The 19,843-nt window shown below is 38.9% G+C and overlaps 1 protein-coding gene across 2 annotated transcripts in view; it reads left to right on the top strand.

Moving 5' to 3' along the window:
- LRRC8B (leucine rich repeat containing 8 VRAC subunit B) overlaps positions 1 to 18,698 on the top strand; it is a 40,792-nt gene extending 22,094 nt beyond the window's left edge. For both annotated transcript variants that reach the window (XM_053247653.1, XM_053247654.1), the window contains 3 exons: positions 9,952 to 10,055; positions 11,230 to 13,388; positions 14,648 to 18,698. In XM_053247653.1, coding sequence (XP_053103628.1) covers positions 11,253 to 13,388; positions 14,648 to 14,926 — 2,415 coding nt within the window. In that variant the 5' untranslated portion in view covers positions 9,952 to 10,055; positions 11,230 to 11,252 and the 3' untranslated portion in view covers positions 14,927 to 18,698. The remainder of the gene's footprint in view (positions 1 to 9,951; positions 10,056 to 11,229; positions 13,389 to 14,647) is intronic.
- The last annotated feature ends 1,145 nt before the right edge of the window (positions 18,699 to 19,843 follow it).

Below are 19,843 nucleotides of genomic sequence, written 5' to 3' on the forward strand. Positions count from 1 at the left end.
CTTGCAAGTTCTTATTCTAATGGTAGCTCCTTGTACAAATGTTGCTCCTTCTGTATTTTGTGTATTGTATTTTTACATTTATATCCCGCTCTTCCTTCAAGGAGCCCAGAGCGGTGTACTACATACTAGTTTCTCTTTCACAACAACCCTGTGAAGTAGGTTAGGCTGAGAGAGAAGTGACTGGCCCAGAGTCACCCAGCTAGTTTTATGACTGAATGGGGATTTGAACTCGGGTCTCCCCGGTCCTAGTCCAGCACTCTAACCACTACACCACGCTGGGTACCTGTTTCCTCCTGCTTGAGCAGGACTTCATCAGGAGAAATGAGCTGAATACACAATAACACATGTATCATTTTAACAAAAAAAATCTTCGACAAATTATGTTAACTCAAAGGGTTAGAAATTTTTAGTTATTACTCACATTTATTTCTTCCAAAGTGACACTGCACCTACCAGTGGTTTCTAAATTAGAAATCCTACTAGATACCAAATTGTACTGACTTCAAATGGTACAGATAATGCTTAATATATCCTACAGCGTCTGCCAGATGTTTTCACTCCCCTTTGATCAAAAGGGATGTGCTTCATTACCCAATCCTGTCTAAATGACCAATTATATTTATGTGCGTGTGTGAAGAAACAGCAATGCTAAGCTTCCAAAGAAGCCGTGGATCTTTTGTCCCATTTAAATTCCCAATTATACAAATATAATATGGAACCAAAACGTAGCTCATATAAAAGCTTATCAAAAATATATATGATAGTCCCATTCTCCAACAGGAGAGACTTTACTCTTTTAAAGGGGATATCCATCAATCTTGTGTGAATGTTAAATCTCACCCCACTAAAACCCCCATTCCACATCCAAATCTCTAAATAGGGCCAGGATCAAAAAATAGTGCATTGTGCCTATAGATAACTGGAAAGGTCATTGACCTGATTTAAACCAAAAGGCTCTAAAGTCCGGAGCTGATGTATAAAAAATGCCTCCCTCTGTAGGAGGGCAGTTTTGATATTTGCATAGGAAAATTCCTTTTGTTTATACCTATAGATGACAAAAAATTCAAAATCATTAAAGGAGTGCCCTACCTTCATGAAATGATCAACCATAGGGCATTCCAAATTTTGGTTCCTAATGCGAGAGCGATGTTCCAGAATGCAAGCTCTGACTGTTCTGGTTGACATGCCTACATATCTCAGGGAACATGGGCATTGTATTATATATATGATGTTCTTGGTGGAACAATTAGCAAAAAAGTCCAATCTATATTTTTTGCCAGTATTATTGTCCCTATATTCTGTGGTTCGCAATGCCATAGGGCATGCCACACAGTGACCACATTTGAAAAAACCTTTTGGTTCCACGCCCTCCCTCCGAGGTAGGCTATCTGCTCTGACAAGAAAATCTTTGAAACTGGGACTTTTTCGAAAGGCTACTAATGGGAAGTTAGTGCAACCTGGTAAATCTGATAATAATCTCCAATGTCGTCTGATGATATTTTTAATTCTATAACTTAGAGAAGAATATTGCATCGACCATGTAATCCGAGATTGCTTCCTATTGATTTGTGAAGCTGTCATAAGTAGAGATAATCTATCTCTAGTCTGTGTCCTACGTCTAGCTTTTTGTATAACTTGAGTGGGATAGCCCCTTTACATTAACTGAGAACTCAGTTTATCAGCTGCTGACTCAAAATCCCTGGAATATGAAGAGTTTCTTTTAAGCCGCAAAAATTGACTGTACGGTAAGGAATTTTTTAATTGAAAAGGATGAAAAGAAGAATAGTGTGAAAAAAAACATTTCTATCAGTGGGTTTGGTATACAATGTAAAAAATATTCTATTAGACTCACTGATATTCACCCTAGTGTCAAGAAAAGGAATAGTCCTACGATGTATTTGACAGAATTGGAGCCAGATACTATGGGTCGACCTGGTGGATGGAATAAGTTCTTATGTATCTTGGGGAGGGTATAAAAAATCGGAACCCTAGGGTATTTGTTGACCAAAAAATCAGCTAACCTGTCAGAGATTACACCCATCATTAAAGCTTCATTGACCACAATGTTAATGAGTTTCTGACCCTTCAAAGTGGGATCATGATCAATGGGGACATATGTAGTCCGATCAGCCAGCTGAGTATTAATTTCTAAATCATACTTTTCCCGATCCTGAATAACCAAAGCCCCACCTTTGTTCGCAGATTTTATAACTATACTACCATCATTAGACAGATCCTGAACAGCTTCCCATTCTTCCCTTGTTAAATTTCCATGTTTGAATTTCATAAGTTTATATTGTTTTTCCAATTTATGTATATCTTTTTTTAACTTCATTCATAAAAACAGTAACAGCGGGATGTTCAGGATATGGAACAAAATGGGATTTAGGTCTAAAACTTTCCTGATCAGATTCCTGGGTATCCCCAAACATAATCCGTAATTTTATGAGTCTCTCCAGTTTGAATAAATCCACCTCTAATTTAAATTCATCATGAAAGGACAATGGAACAAAGGACAGTCCTAAATTTAGAACTTTATATTCCATTGGAGAAAGTGCTCGACTGCTGATATTTATCACTATGTTTTCCTTCTTGTTGGTGGGCGTGATCTTGGTTGAAATTTTTTTTTCTTTAAATGAACGTTTAGAAGCACGTTCCAATCGTGGTCTACTACCAGCAGGAACCTCATTCTCAAGAAGAGCACTAGATGAACCTTCAGATTCCGAAAAGTCGAACTCTGAAAAACTTATTGGTTCACGCCATCTAACAGATTTTCTAACAGGAGTTTTTTGATCCACCCAAACATAGACCTGATTGGACTCATAGTCCTTCCGGTCTCTTTCCCATTTTCATTCTTTGAACTCATTCAGTCTGTCCTGATATCTATGTAAGGATCCTTCTATATCCTGTATTTTTAAATCAAAATCCCCACTTGAAATAGTGTCCTGTAGTTTTTTCTCCAACTCAGCAATTGTATTCTGTGTTTCCTCATGTTCCTGAAAGGATTTTTTAATTATAAGGAGCATGAGATCAAAAGAACATTTATTTAATATGGAAGACCAAGTGTTCAAAAAAACTTTCATCCGAGGAAAACATAGCAGGAGCCTTGTTCATTCTTAAACCTCTTGGGATTCTAAAAGCTTCACAATACTCCTTTAATGTCGTAGCATGATGCTGCAACTTTACTTGCTTACATTTAAGGTTGCTCAATTGGTTCCATTCATTATGCACAGAGCTATGTGATGTATATACCGTGGTCCCAAAGGACCAGTTCAAAATGCTAGTCCTCTCCTCATCCGAAAACATAAATGTGTCAGCCTTAGAAACCATCCTGGTTAATCGAATGGGGATACAAAATGAAAGAATAGAGGATACACGGACCAGAGAACAAAACATATACTGGGTAGTATATAAACCGTGTATAAGAGTCTATTCACACACACAACTTACATGAAACAAGGATAAATTAAACATATATTATGAAACACACAATTACTAAAGAAAGGCACAATGCACTATTTTTTGATCCTGGCCCTTTTTAGAGATTTGGATGTGGAATGGGGGTTTTAGTGGGGTGAGATCTAACATTCACACAAGATTGATGGATATCCCCTTTAAAAGAGTAAAGTCTCTCCTGTTGGAGAATGGGACTATCATATATATTTTTGATAAGCTTTTATATGAGCTACATTTTGGTTCCATATTATATTTGTATAATTGGGAATTTAAATGGGACAAAAGATCCACAGCTTCTTTGGAAGCCTAGCATTATTGTTTCTTCACACACGCACATAAATATAATTGGTCATTTAGACAGGATTGGGTAATGAAGCACATCCCTTTTGATCAAAGGGGAGTGAAAACATCTGGCAGACGCTGTAGGATATATTAAGCATTATCTGTACCATTTGAAGTCAGTACAACTTGGTATCCAGTAGGATTTCTAATTTAGAAACCACTGGTAGGTGCAGTGTCACTTTGGAAGAAATAAATGTGAGTAATAACTAAAAATTTCTAACCCTTTGAGTTAACATAATTTGTCAAAGATTTTTTTTGTTAAAATGATACATGTGTTATTGTGTATTCAGCTCTCTTCTCCTGATGAAGTCCTGCTCAAGCAGGAGGAAACAGGTAAAAATTACCTAGGATACCTGTTGGGTATTATTTGGACAAGGAGCATCTATCAGAAGGAGCAACATTTGTACAAGAAGCTACCATTAGAATAAGAACTTGCAAGGAAAAAGATCTGGAAGAATTTTGAATAACATTTGGAGTAACAACTTGAACAAGAACCAGCAAGAGAAAAGATCTGGAAGGACTATATATCCACATGTAATAGGACCATGGGCATAATTGACCTTCAGCCACACTTTTTGGGGTCTAGAACACAGGCAATTTCTTTAGTAATTGTGTGTTTCATAATATATGTTTAATTTATCCTTGTTTCATGTAAGCTGTGTGTGTGAATAGACTCTTATACACAGTTTATATACTACCCAGTATATGTTTTGTTCTCTGGTCCGTGTATCCTCTACTTAAAACATGAACAGATGCTGTCAGGGTCCCATCCTGATGCTCCTCTCAATTCTAGGGAGGTGATTTGTGGCGCAGCGGGGAAATGCCTGACTAACAAGCAGAAGGTTGCCAGTTGTATCCCCGCTGGCACTATATCGCGCAGCAGCGATATAGAAAGGTGCTGAAAGGCATGATCTCATACTATGCAGGAGGAGGCAATGGTAAACCCCTCCTACCAAGGATAACCACAGGGCTCTGTGGGCACCAGGAGTCGAAACTGACTTGATGGCACACTTTACCTTTATGACAGTTTAGTCTCCAGGTTCTGGGAATTCATTTGGCTTTTTCTTTCCCTCGCTGCCACCATATAAACTCTTGTTACCCTGCTCTCGGTATGCAACACCTTTGGCCGTGCAGCTTTTTGAGCGCAGGATAGGCATATATGTTCAGGATATAAAATGAAACGAAACTTGAGGCATAAAATGAAAACAAGAATATGTTTATTATTTACTGACTAGAATAAAGATCTCTGTAAAGCAGGGCACACAAGCTTCTCTACTCACTTACTCAGTACATCAGCTGTTCTGGATAAAATATAATATATAGGGAGGTGAGATAATTGAGACAGAGGTAATTAAACTTGGGTTTGTAAACTTAGTGAATTCCTCCAGACCTTCTTGTCTGTTACTAGGGGCTGCCCAGAACACTGCTGGTTCTCCAGCCTCCACACATTCACTCTTCAAGTTCCACACAACCCCCTTGAACAATCTCTCCGGTTTAGAACACACACACCCAACTCTCAATCCCTGACTCAAAACACCTCCTACTCCCACGCAACAAATCCAACTCTCTCTCTTTCCTCTCTGTCTCCACTGCCTTTATTAAATCCCTCCCCCTCTGAACTTTCCGTGTCTAGTTACTAGGGTAACCCTCATGCACCCAATCACCAGCTCCTATATATGTCTCCTCACAGATGCTTTCTGTGATCAGGCTGGCGCACGCTAACATTCTGATCACAGGCAAAATCTGTCCACAGTTGTAGGGGTGTGCAGAATGTTCAGGGGTCAGAACGTTCTGCCTCAAAATGTACTGTTTCAAGGGTTCTGAACTTGGAACCCTAAAAAGAGGTCCTGTTCTGAGCTCAGAACTGAATGATATGTTCTGAGGTGGAACATTCAGACTCCATTCATAGTGCCATTTTGGAATCCAAAATGACCGGGGGTGGTTCTGTCAGAAGAACTGGCTCACCCGCTTGTTCCAACAGAATGATCTGCGCATTTTGCGTTCCGTCTCAAGCTCAGAAAAGAATAAAAAATTTGTTCCATGCACACCCTTAAGTTACAGTATTTGTCCTTTCAGGCAAACACTAAGCATGGACAGCAGGCAGGTGGGGCCTCTGAATGCCTCAGTACAGGCTTGTGGATGTTCGGGACACTATGCGAGTACCTCCTCTCCCCCCCCCCTTTTTCCTTTTTAAAGATCTGAGCCTATGCCATATGTTTTCCCACTGTAGTTTTGTGAGGGGAAAACATGAAAACTATTAGATTTTAGTATACAGTATGTACAGGTGGCTCATATAGTTAATGATGACAGTATTGGAATTTGGAGGTCCTATACTTAAGACTAGAGTGATTGAACATTGTTTGTAATATTGTATTATGATACTTTATTATGCAAATTTATATCTTGCCTTTCCTGACAGATGTCACCCAAGGTGGCATGTGTTGTAAATGGGAGCTGTACAGTTGTACTAGCCACCTAATGGCACAACAGGAAATGACGACTAGCAAGCCAGAGGTTGCCGATTTGAATCCCCACTGGTATGTTTCCCAGACTATGTTTCCCAGACTATGGGAAACACAGATATTGGGCAGCAGCGATATAGAAAGATGCTGAAAGATGCCATCTCATACTGTGTGGGAGATGGCAATGGTAAACCGCTCCTGTATTCTACCAAGGACAACCGCAAGGCTCTGTGGTCGCCAGGAGTCAACACCGACTCGACGGCGCACTTTACCTTTTACAGTTGTACTGGTTTCTTGAATTAATATAGAATGTGTTTAGATGTAAAATAATCTAACTGGCCTTATGGCTGCCCTTTGAAGTGAATCTTTAGGAATAAGGATCACAAAAAACCTAGTACAACTGGGCTGGGATCATTTCAGGTACTCCAAAGCCTAATTTTGGCACATATTGGAAATTGAATTATAATACTTTGAAAAGCTTTTAAGGCTTTCACGAGCTAAAAGCTATTTGGAAAGGGTTCTGAACACATTACATGTTTAATGGCATTATACTTTGATTATTCAGTGACAGCTTATATATTTCCAGCTCTAGAGTGGACCAAAATCAGAAGATTAACTTTGCTCGAACCAAAACGTTGGAGAGAACATTTCCTCATAACTTATTTTGTTTCTATGCTAACAATTTAATGCTGATCTCTGAGCAAGCTCTGGAACCAGTTAACAGACCATGTGACTCAGTATACATGGTCAGCAGGGCTTTGGACTTGTCTTCCTCTTACAGAAGCCTCTTATGCTACATGCTTAATTTTGTTTTCTAAGCTGCTTGTGGTATGGCTGTGGGGAGAAGGGGACTGTTGTTCAAAGAAGAAGAGCAGACTTTTCCCGGGGGTGGGCGTAAGTCCTTGAGTAATGTAGTTCTCCCTAGGCTGTCATCAAGTGTTATCCAGCTGAAGTCAAACTATTCAGCATTTCTTTGTGTTGCAACCTGACGATATGGCACTCATTAGTAACAATAAACCATGCATTTTAGTGGGAATCACACTCGAAAACGCCTAACCAACAGAGAGTAAGCCTGATCCAAATGAACTGGAGAACTGTAAAAGATCAGGGATAATTCCAATATTGCCAATGTATTTCTTAACCATTATCCAATATTAATATATGAACTCTTAATTAAATATGTAAATATAAAAATCCAAATAATGGCTCAAAAGCCTTTAATCCACATAGGTGCACAAATACTGTACATCAAAACTTCTTAATTCATAGATTTCCATAAAAGCTTTTTAATACATAAAATACCAGTAAAAATTCCTAATGGTCTTGATGGTCTAAAAACTTTCTCAGACGTGTAAACAACAAACACTCCAGTATTGAAAAGTCCTCAAACAGGTCTTGACTATGTAGTGACGTCCTTAATTCTTCCTAATACAAGTTGGATGTGTTTCAGCCAAAAGTCTTCCTCAGTGATTTTTCCATACAGAATTCATACACTGCAACCCCAGTTTCCGTCTAATACAGAGAGGTTCTCATAGTTTCTCCAAAGTAAGATTGATTTAATTTAAATCATGATTTTAATTGCTTCACAGAAGGACTCAATTTTAATTATTTAAATCATTAGGAAGATTCTGTTGATTCATCATTTTCTAGTAAAAGTACATTCTTGTTGTATAATATCTTAATATATATATTGAGAGAGATGTAGGTTACATTTTTAGAAGATAGGTACACAGTTCTCATTGCTGTTTCATTCTGGCAACCAGGCTTTACATTTCTTTGTTGCACTGTTTGCATTTTGCACGCATGTGTGTGTTACCCACAGGTCCAGGAACTTGATTAAAATATTCCCAAATGAGGTCGGTTTTACACCTGTCATGATAGGTGTGTCACTTCTACAATGGAGGATATGATCAGAAAAAGTTTCCTCTGGACTACATTAATATGTTCTGTTCAGTTTTGTTTCCACTTTCTATTCCCCTCCCATATCCCTTGCATTTCTATCCAGACGCCTTGCTCAGATCTACTCCATCCCCAAATCCTCCATTTATTGACCTCCTTTGTCTTTGCACGTTTAGAAAGAGAGAGGGAAAGGTCTTGAGTGAGTGTGTGTGTGTGCGTGTGCGTGCACTGCATGTACACCATCTGCAGAACAAGATTGATCAGGTCTGTTATCTTTCATCCTCATATATTGCTGTTAACATGTTCATAGAATATAACTAGAAGTTATGATTAATATTCATGATATATTTGGCATAGGTTATTTTCTTATGAATTGTTTTTTTAAAAAACATTAAAATCCAATTTAAAAATCTGTTTTTTGAATTCACCACTTTTTATCAACCCTGCTCCATAGTTTATATCTGTAGTCCACTTTCTCATGTTTCCTCCATCAAGAGCTAGAGTTTAACATTATTTCCAAATATTGACCCTTGACAAATTTCCTTTGGATCTAGTGTCCAGACTATTCTACTCCTGTGGCCTCTGTAACAACTAGTTGCTCCTCAGTATGATATGCAATATTTATTATAAGATTGTGGAATCCTAGGTTCATAGGCTACATTGCCTATCTAATTGCTATGTTTAATTTGAAGACCCAAAGCTCCTTTTTGTATTGACCTGAAGGCTTTACTGCTGCTTTCTGAAACATACTGCCTCCCTAAATCTTCACAACAAGCCTCCCTTTGTGTAAAAATTTGGTCTATTAGTTGAGCATCCATATTATTTTGCTATTTAAGGCTAAAAGCAGCCATTGTTGTTCAGTATTTAATCCCTTAATGATCAGTATTTAATGAAATACAACCCATCAATCTATATTCACTCTAGTGCAGTTGAGTCGATGTAGGACTTGAGTGTCTACAATATACTTCCCCCAAGAAACTAAAGCTAGATAATTGTGTGCACATGAGTTTTGTTTTTGTTTTTAAACAGAGGCAGGAAAACTTTTAAGCCAAAATCTCTAGGCTTTAGTGTATTTTGGGGTTTTTTCCCCAGCTTGGTGGTGAACTTGCTTTAGGATGGGCAAATCCTTTCAATTATTGAAAGGTTCCTTGATTGTGTTATTATCTTAATAACCCCCAAATTGGATCAAATATTGGCTCCTCCTTACTAGGAAGAAAATTGCATCTTGGGGCTGGTGCAGTGTCTCCATTTCCTTTGAGAAGAAGCATTGTTTTAGTTTCCGCAGAGGAGCCAACAATGTAGGCTGTTAAATTTTAGAAGCTTTTCTTCTAGGCTTGCTATTGAATATAAAACCAGTTCTACCTTGATGCATTTTATGTTTGTCATAAGAGGCCATTCTTGCTATGCCATGATATCCTGTATTCTTGGGCTTAAACTTTCCAATTATTACATTTGACAATATGTTTATGCATTATAGTAGTTAAACTTGGCAACAGCTGCTACCTAGCTGTGGCAACTGATTTCAGATTGGATTGGTTTTATATACAAAGTTGTCTGGAAGTATATTTGCATCCTAATGAGAATATCATCCCTGTTTTATCCTATTATATGTAGCTGAGTTACAAGTGAACATCTAAAACTAGACATTAGAATATGTTACACTACTGAAACTGAGAATACAATCTATGGAAAAATATAGTAGTAATTTTTTTTCACCCATCACTGAAATTGTGTGTGATCTTGCCCCCACTTATACAGCTTTAACAATTTGATTTTTTATGTTCATATTCAGAATGAAGACAATTGTGAAGATGGCATGCCTAAGGAATTTTAAAAGGTGTAGGCCACCTGATTGAAGATGGTGGTTCTGTATTTTATCCTGTTCTGTTTATTAAAGTAAGTGTAAATTATTATCTTCCAATATTTTAAGATGCATGTTTTTGGCAGATATCTGATAACAAACATTAGGAGACTTGTAGAAAATTGTAATTTGGGGAATTTGCAAGTTATGGGAAGCATACAAAAGGTCATGCTCTGTACCTCATGCAACTCGGGTATCTTGTGCAGTCCTGAACTTGCCACAGATAATTGGACAATTACAGTGATCCAAGGAGGTAAATGCATTAGGAAGCTAGTACAGGTGGCCCTCATTATTTGTAGGGGTTTCATTCTCGCCTATAGGCGCAAATATGGAAAACGTGAATAACTAAAACTTACCCCTTTAAGAATCTAGGCATTGGGTTCCTACACACACACACACACACACACACACACACACACACACACACGGCTAAAAAGGTGGTGGTGGGGATTAGAAAACTAAAGTACTGTGTACCTTGTTCTCCAGTAAACAAGGAGAACAATGCCCCCTCTCCAATATCCAATTCCTCTGACTTTTTTTTGGTGAAAAATCGCAGGGAATTTTTTTTTAAGAGCCACAAAATGGCTCTGAACTATAAAATGGTGGCTGGAAATGACATCAGAAGTCATTTCTAGGTCATTTCTGGCCACTCAAATCTGTGCATAGGTGAACTTTGCCTATTTTTGATACCGCAGATAAAGAAACTGGATAACCAGGGCCACCTGTACAGGAGGGTTTCTTATTTCTTTTTGTGTTATATAGCAACTTGATGCTCTAAAATGGAAACTATTTTTTAAGTGCCACTAAAGTGGGAGTGGAATGTTATTGAAAGCAAGGGACAGGGAAATTCTCTTTCCATACAGTGTAGAAGGAATAATATGGGGCTGGAGAGGAGTGACAGAATGACACTATAGGAGATGAACATGATTTGTTCTATTTCCTCGTGCTCTGCAGCATTTGATTTAATTGGGTCAAAACCTTACACACTACTTATTATTTTAAATCCTAGTACTGCATTTATATTGTGAGATACACAAACTTTCAGACTTAAGTCTACACAAATAGCTGATAAGAAATTAATATTTTCAAACTTATTTTATAGACAAGACTTCATTGTGTTTGAAGCTTAACCGTTTTTGATTTGTATACTGATCAGCTGATTATTCAAAGTCCCCAGCTAAGCATATGTTTGCTTGTTTTCTTTTCCAGTTACCACTGTTCATAAGCAAGTCATGATTACATTAACTGAACTCAAATGTTTAGCAGATGCCCAGTCATCCTACCACATCCTGAAACCATGGTGGGATGTCTTCTGCTATTACCTCACCATGATAATGCTGCTTGTTGCTGTCCTTGCTGGGGCTCTCCAGCTCACTCAAACTAGGTTGTTATGCTGTCTTCCTTGCAAGCTTGAGTTTGACAATCGTTGTGCAGTGCCTTGGGATGTGGTTAAAAGCAACCTTAATGTATCATCCAGCTCTGCATCATCCTTAATTCGCCCCCTTAGGATCCAGAATTATCTTCATCGGCAGCAGTATTCTTACATTGATGCTGTGTGTTATGAGAGAGTGCTTCACTGGTTTGCCAAATTTTTCCCATATTTAGTGCTTCTCCACACTTTCATTTTTGCAGCTTGCAGCAATTTTTGGCTTTACTATCCCAGCACAAGTTCAAGGCTAGAGCATTTTGTAGCCATACTTCACAAATGTTTTGATTCTCCCTGGACAACACGTGCCCTATCAGAAACTGTTGCTGAACAATCTGTGAGGACTCTATCATTCTCCAAATCAAAAACTTTTCTCTCCTCCCCAAGCAATTTAACAGAATTGGAGAGCAAGCGGCAATCTCTGTCCTATTCACAGACTGGACTAGAAACAGCTGGGAGAGAGAACTCTTCAAATGTTCTAGACAGAAAAGAAGGAGAGCAAGCAAAATCAATATTTGAAAAAGTGAAAAGGTTCAGGGTACATGTTGAAGAGAAGGATGTCATATATCGAGTGTACCTACAGCAGATTGTAGTCAAGGTCATTGTATTTATATTAATAATGATTTATGTTCCCTATTATTTAAGCTTTATTACACTTGAAATTGACTGTAGAGTTGATATTCAAGTATTTACAGGCTACAAGCGATACCAGTGTGTTTATTCATTAGCAGAAATTTTTAAAGTGCTAGCATCATTTTATGTGATCTTGGTGATCTTGTATGGCCTAACCTGCACCTACAGTTTGTTATGGATGCTGAGAAGTTCACTCAAACAATATTCCTTTGAGAAGCTGAGGGAGCAAAGTAATTACAGTGATATCCCTGATGTAAAAAATGATTTTGCCTTCATACTTCACCTGGCAGACCAGTATGATCCTCTGTATGCAAAGCGGTTCTCAATATTTCTCTCGGAGGTGAGTGAAAACAAGTTGAAGCAGATCAGCCTAAACAATGAGTGGTCTTTAGAGAGACTGAAAAGCAAACTGATACGAAATCCCCAGGACAAGATTGAGCTTCATCTTTTTATGCTTAGTGGTCTTCCTGATGATGTCTTTGAACTGACAGAGATAGAAGTTCTAAGCCTAGAACTTATTCCTGAAGTTAAGCTTCCTCCATCTGTAAATCAACTACCCAATCTCAAGGAACTGAACATTTATCATTCATCATTAACTGTTGAGTTCCCTGCACTGCACTTCCTAGAAGAGAATCTGAAAATCCTTCGTTTGAAGTCTGCTGACCTGGGAAAGATTCCATGGTGGGTCTTTTATCTAAGAAACCTACAGGAATTGTATTTGACTGGATGTTACGTGCTAGAACCACAGAATCCCCTCTACAACGAGGGCTTTCAGGATCTTGTGAACCTGAAAACAATTCACTTAAAGAATAACCTTTCCCGCATACCTCAGGTGGTTACAGACCAGTTGCCTTCACTACAAAAGTTAACTATTGACAATGAGGGGAAAAAACTGCTAGTGTTGACCAACTTGAAGAAACTGCTAAACCTGAGAACGCTGGAATTGATCAGCTGTGACTTGGAACGCATTCCACATTCTATCTTCAGCCTGAACCATTTGCATGAAATAGACTTAAAAGAAAATAATCTCCGAACAGTAGAGGAAATTATTAGCTTTCAACACCTTGAGAACCTTTCTTGCCTGAAATTGTGGCACAACAACATCTCCTACATCCCAGTGCAGGTTGGAACCTTAGCAAATTTGGAGCAACTCTATTTAAACCACAACAACATTAAAAAAATCCCACCACAGCTTTTTCTTTGCACAAAGCTACATTATTTGGATCTTAGTTATAACAAGCTAACCTCTGTTCCCAACGAAATCCAGTATTTAACAAACCTGCAGTACTTCGCTGTGACAAAGAACCATGTAAGTAGAAGCAGAACATTGGTTTTAAAATAATGTTTAGAAAGCATCTTTCCACATCCTTGCCCTATCCGCTCCCCCATACGCACCTATGTGTGGGTCTGTTCTGGTTATATTACTGGAAAACAAAACTCACCTGCAAGGGCTGACCTTTATTCAAGCTTACTGAGTCATTTGGGTCTAGGCAGTTGCATTGTTGTTTTCAGGGGCCTACTGTATGCATGCAACCAAGAACGTCAGTGGCCAACATCCTGACTAAATTCACTCAAGTACTATTGAAATTAAAAAGACAGGTTAGACTCTGGGGATGTGCACAAACCAAGGTTCATTCACTGGCTCATCACCCAACCAGTTTGGGCAAAGTTTGGTGCTGCAGGGAAGGGAGCAGGAAGCTAGATCTTTTTTTTTTTTTAAGGGGGGCAGGCCCTTACCTGCTCTCCACCACCACATGCAGCTTCGTACTGCTACAGTGCTGGGATGCACATGGCATCCACCCATGCGCAGGCACCATTTGCGTGGTCAGCAACACCATGCTAACCATGCAAATGGCAAATGCGCATGAGTGGGCACCATGTGTGGGTTCTTGGAACAAGTGCTACCACAGCTGCATGCCCCAGCGCAGCGGAGAGCTGGTAAGAGCCTGCTCTCCTTTTTTAAAAGATCCCGCTCTCCTCCCTGCATCTCCGAACTTGTTTGGACCTCTTCTAAACCGGTTGGGTTAGACATGCCAGGTCACAGTTAAAGCCAGTCCACTCCATCTTGGAGCTAATGTACAAGTGGTTGTTTTCAAATCTAGCTGACATGTTTCCTGTCAGCCTACTTCAAATTTCTATATGTTGGAGGTAGAGCAGTGATGTCAGCCCATCAAGGATGCTTTTATTGGGCTTTCAGCAAACTACTCAGATTGCTTTGTTGCATGTTTGTTCAGACTGGGTTGACCAAAAGAAGTCAACAGTTTTTGGAAATGAGCCATAATGTGGCCACATTAATTGAGTATTTAGCTATATCAGCCTGTTGGATAGTTCTAAATTTCCATGATAATGATATGAAGTACACATCTTTTCTCAGCTAGTCACCTTGTGGAAGACAGGGGTCGGTCTGTCAGTCTGTCTGTCTGTCTAGGGAAGTGGCATTTTGTGCAACCTTGATAATTCACCAGCATGATTTAGGAACTTTGCTGGAAAAAATGACTTTATTAACTTGCAGGCTGTAAATACACTAATGAGCTTGACATTGAATGTGTATTTGTTTTGTGTTTTAAGATTGAGGCACTTCCAGATGAATTATTTCAGTGCCGAAAACTGCAGTATCTCCTTCTGGGACATAACAGCCTGATGCATCTGTCCCCTCGTGTTGGTGAACTCTCAAATCTTGTTCAGCTGGAACTCAAAGGAAACTATCTGGAGTCACTTCCCTCTGAATTAGAAGAATGTAATTTTCTGAAGCGGAGTTGTCTAATTGTAGAAGAATGTTTGTTAAAAACACTTCCCGTTTGTGTGGCAGAGCATGTTCAAACATGCCTGGATAAAGCCTGTATTTGAAAGAGAGGCTGTTTATGTACAAGCAAGTGTTTTATTTCCAAAGTCACAACTCTGATAATGGCAAGAAGGGAAGTTCCGGAACTTGTGGTTTATGCTTCAAGTCTGCAGCTATATGCATTGGCCCAAATCTCTATTGATAAGAAATTCACTTTTAGGTCTTAAGCAAAAATGCAGACTTGGCAATTACACTCGTGCATTTCATGACTCATTTTAAAAGGCCTAAAATTAAGTGGATAGAGTGTACATGGCTTTCGAGTGTAGGGGTAGAAGACTATCCTTCTTCTGAGTCTAGTGACAGTAATATTTTCATGGCATTTTTCTTGAGTGTGGTAGTTCTTAAATACTATCCTGTGAGGACCAACAAATATGCAGGTTGGCTTTTTACATGTGTTCGCCATTGGGTGTGTGTGTGTGTGTGTGCTGTTACTGCAGGCCTGCTCAACTTAGGCCCCCCCAGCTGTTTTTGGACTACAACCCCCATAATCCCCTCCATAGTGGCCAATAGCCAGGGATTACGGGAGTTGTAGGCCAACATCTGCAAGAGGGCCAAAGTTGAGCAGGCATGGCATCCTGTATAAAACACCACTATTTAATGCACTAGAAGATTAATTTACTGCATACATTTAGAGTACAAGTTATTGGACAAGAGATAGTACTTATAACAAGTAGAACAACTCGCCAGAAGCTTCTTCGACATGAGTTGAAATTCCACTGAGAAGTACCTGGTGGAGTGTGTCCAAAATATTCCACTATGCTTTATTTTACATTGCTCTAAAATAGTGACAGAGAATCAATTTTGTATGATGATAGGATAAGTAGAGTACAGATGGACCTGGTGTAAAAGTGAAATCAATCTGGAGAACTATGCAAGTAGTTTTTAACATGACAAATGTCACTTTTTTAATGCTTTGTTTGCATATGCTTGCCTACACAAATATCACTTTCTAGTGTTTGCTTGTGATCTTGAGACTGCAATGGAACGAGTATATGTGTAAAGGGTCCTATATTCATACTTTATTTTCAATACCTGGCTATTTGGAGGTGGGGATGGGAATGAATTCTTGCCCCTCGCCAGTTGTGATACTAATTAACTCATGGAGGTTTACAAGATTTACATTAAGATGTAAGTAGGAAGGAAAACTTCAGTTTAAGCACTTATGGATTGTGTGGACTATTTTTACAAAAATAGTCCACCGGTTTTCAAGGTTACAAGCTGGAGTTGGATAACCGTATAAACTTGTCTCATTCTCATTAGCACACATGCTTTGGAAAACTGTCCTAAGTTGAAGAGAGTTCCTATTACCACACCACTCTTTACATAACAGTCATTAAAGTAGCTGGAAGACTTTTTGTGCAAATATAGTATTTATTTATACCTACTTCAATGTTGCTCTCCTGTGACATCATCTCCATTGTGTTTTGCCTCCTGATATAGATATGCATAAAGTGTAATAAGTTGCTAGCATGCATTCAGAGAAAGTATACCTTTACACTTCTGTGTGATGTATTCAAGTGTTCCACTAACTTTATTTTATGTCTGTTTTGTGAGTCGGGTTGAGTGAGACACTAGAAATATGTACATTTTGTAATAATTTTCTATTGTTTGGGGTTTTTTTTTTACTTAAGCAACTGAATTTTGTGACATCACTAATATAGTGAACGGTTGTGAAAGAAACCAGTATCTCACCATATTGATGTTGGTCCACCACAATAATTGCATTCCAAAGACCTTTTTCGATAGTTCTCAGGGAACAGAAAATGTGTGTGTGCTTTCATGGATTTGATGCATCTCTTAAGCATCCCAGTTTTTTTAAAGGTACATATATTATTTTTAGGGTACAGTCACATCTACATGCTAAGCAATATCCTAGATGTCCACCTTTCTGTTAAGCTTCTGTGAGCTTAATTTATAGGCTGTCATTGAGAGACTTGTCCACATGTTTCCTAATGCTCCTCAGTTTAGCACAGTGAGAGTCATGGAGCTATTTTCATGTCTTGGAAAAAGGGTAAACCTAGAACAACATGGTGATCAAGAGCGTAGCTGGTTAGTAACGTTCTGCTCTTGATATATTAGCATCAGGGAACAGTCCCTGATCTGATCAGCTTCTTGGCTTCCATACTTCCATGTCTGCACATTCAAATTAGCTGCAGTGTCCTCCAGTTTTGCCCCTTTATTGCCCTTTACCGACATTGCTTTCACCCTCTGACTTGTGCCTGTATACAGTCTTCTCACAAACAGATGGCATTCATCTTGGTATAAAGTGTCACCAGACCATAACAGCTTGTATCACTTTGGCCAGAACTGTGTGAATAATTATACCACATGCACACAATGTATCAAGGCTTCTAGAATTTTAACTTGCTTTGCATTTAAGAAATGCATGGACACCTTGATTTTTAGAGACTGTCAGTTGGTTTTTTAAAGTAGGTCTTAAAGGGTGTGGTGGGGGGAGGATGACATCTGCAATGTAGTACATACGCATACAGGTTACTTTGTGATGTTGTTCACACGTGCACTGAAAAACGGGCTAAGAAAGCCCAGCCCAGTTTTTGGCGCACATGTGTACTGCCGGGAGCTATGTGGCTTGTGCCAGTAAGCCTGCTTATAGAGCCCGCTGCTTATCCCAGGTTTTGGGTGCAATGGAACCCAAAAAGCGGGCTAAATGTTCATGTGTGGGTGCCATGTGGCTTTGCGAGGCATCTACACACAAGTAGCATCCCAACTGGAGTAGGGAGGCTCCCCATAATGCACACGCACTTGTGTGGTGCCTTATGGAAGCTTTGGGTGCCTCCCGGCCCGCAAACCTCCCTGCTTCCTCCCTGCTACTGGCAGAAGCCAGAAGTCATCTGGGCAGCTGATCTAGCTGCCTAGCAACATGGATGGGGTCGTCTGTAGGGGAGGTAAGCTTTTCACGGCTTCCTCTCCTCGACCCGTCTGAGCCCATTCTCCAGTCATGAGAATGGGCTCTGCATCTAGCTTCTTCACTTTTAATAAATGTAACTTTCCATTTGGTTAACCATTTTAGCAGTGCATTCACTTGACGTGGCAATGGCTTTGATCTTTTGAGCATGCCCTCCTTCTAGAGTGTTTATCCTCTAAGTTTTTGAAATGCATAGTATTAAAAAATAGGCTTCTCCGCTGCATTTTTTAAAGATCTGTGGGAAGAGGCAAGCACTTCTAAAAATGACAGGAATAAAATCTATTTTTAAAAAATGAGAATCTCTTTTTAAAAGGCTGTAGCCATTATCCAAGCATATGAGTGCATGATAACTTGCTTGATCATTCCCCAGCTCAGAATTGGATATCTTGAATATAACTATTCCTCCTTTTAAAATGGGACATAAGCAAGTTGCCATTTTAAATCTCAACGTTGCAAATATTCTCAATGAAAGGCAAGAAGTCTAAAGGCTGGCATTTCTGGCCTTAATGCATGCCACATTGTGCCTTTTTGATTTCCTTTCTATATCCTGACCTCATCCTTCTCATGGCAGAGCTGAATCGTAAGTATTTTTGAAAAATTTTGTTTTCCACTTTCACATGTACTATTTTGTACTGGAATAAGAACTTCAGCAAAGTTGCTAAACCCACTTTCATGATTATAGGACAAGCATGGTAACCTCAAACCATATTTGTATATAGCACTTATTTTATACACAACGGCTTTGTTCAGTACTGTAATGCTATTGGGTTTTTTGGGGGAGTGTTTAAATGTGGTCTCGCATATATTGATAATTTTTGTTGAAAATATTTGAATAAAACTCTATTAACTTGTCCATTTCCATATGTAATCTTATTTGTATGTCGACTCCATTTTTCGGTTGTTAAAACATGCAGCTGGACCTGGTCATTTATAAGCTAGGGAGGTTAACTTTCATTATTATGAACACACAAATTTAAGCACTCTTCTATGTCCCATTAAAAAGTGAGCCTAACTTGCCTCCATTAAAATTTATGAACACAGAAGTGCTTAAATTTGTTAAGTTATTGGCATAACTGTGTATTCAGAGTTGCTTTTGATTTCTGATTAACACTAGTCAAACTCTGAAAATGTCCAAGTCCTATTATTAATCCTACAATTTTTTTTACCAGTGAGTGAAACCAAGCTTGGTATATAGCTGCTCTGGCAGTTTTGGCAACTGCTAGACAAATGTGTGCTTGCTGGCTCCTTCTGAACTTTTGGTCACTAACATAATTTTTTTAATCTCTGACACCAGGCTCTGGTGACTTGAAAACTTCATATTAATGTAGAATGTGGAAGTATTATAAGAGTGTTTCAGGCTTTTTGCTTGCTTTAGTGTGCTAAGGTGCTCTTCAACTAGTAGCTTTAACTTACCATTAAGATTTCAGTGGCCTGGGACAGACATAAAGGGAAGCAATAGTTTTTCATAATGAGAACAGCCCTTGGAGAGTTATGGGCTTACACACTTCTGCTGCCCCTCCTCCTTACATATCCAAAAGGAAGATATTTAAAGCTGCTACTTTCCATTTGAAATAAGCCATAGCTTCAAGTTGCATACAAACCTGGCATCGTAGTTTAGTTCAAAATGCAGTTTTATGTAACAAAGCAAGATCGAATGATGGTTTTGGATTTTGGTTTGTTATTGAACTGTGGTTTGACACAAACCACGGTTGTCCAAGTCTGTATGCTGTGTAAAATTGCAGTTTAATTCAAACTGAAACTAGAAGCTAAAACTTCCTGTATGGGAAAGAGGAGAGGGAAAGGAGGGCTGTGCAAATCCATAGCTCTAAAGATTGTTCTAGTAGCTGAAACTAGTTTCTGGTCACATATAAAGCAGGCTGCTCAATAGGGCCGGCCCAGAAAATCAAATTGCCTCTTCCCTGTGGTGTATTGTAATATCCATGAACATCTGAGAATGAATGAACTATCTGCAACAAAGTTGTAACTAAAGACATGA

This window comes from Hemicordylus capensis, chromosome 4 (genome assembly GCF_027244095.1).
Source record: "Hemicordylus capensis ecotype Gifberg chromosome 4, rHemCap1.1.pri, whole genome shotgun sequence".
Lineage (NCBI taxonomy): Eukaryota > Metazoa > Chordata > Lepidosauria > Squamata > Cordylidae > Hemicordylus > Hemicordylus capensis.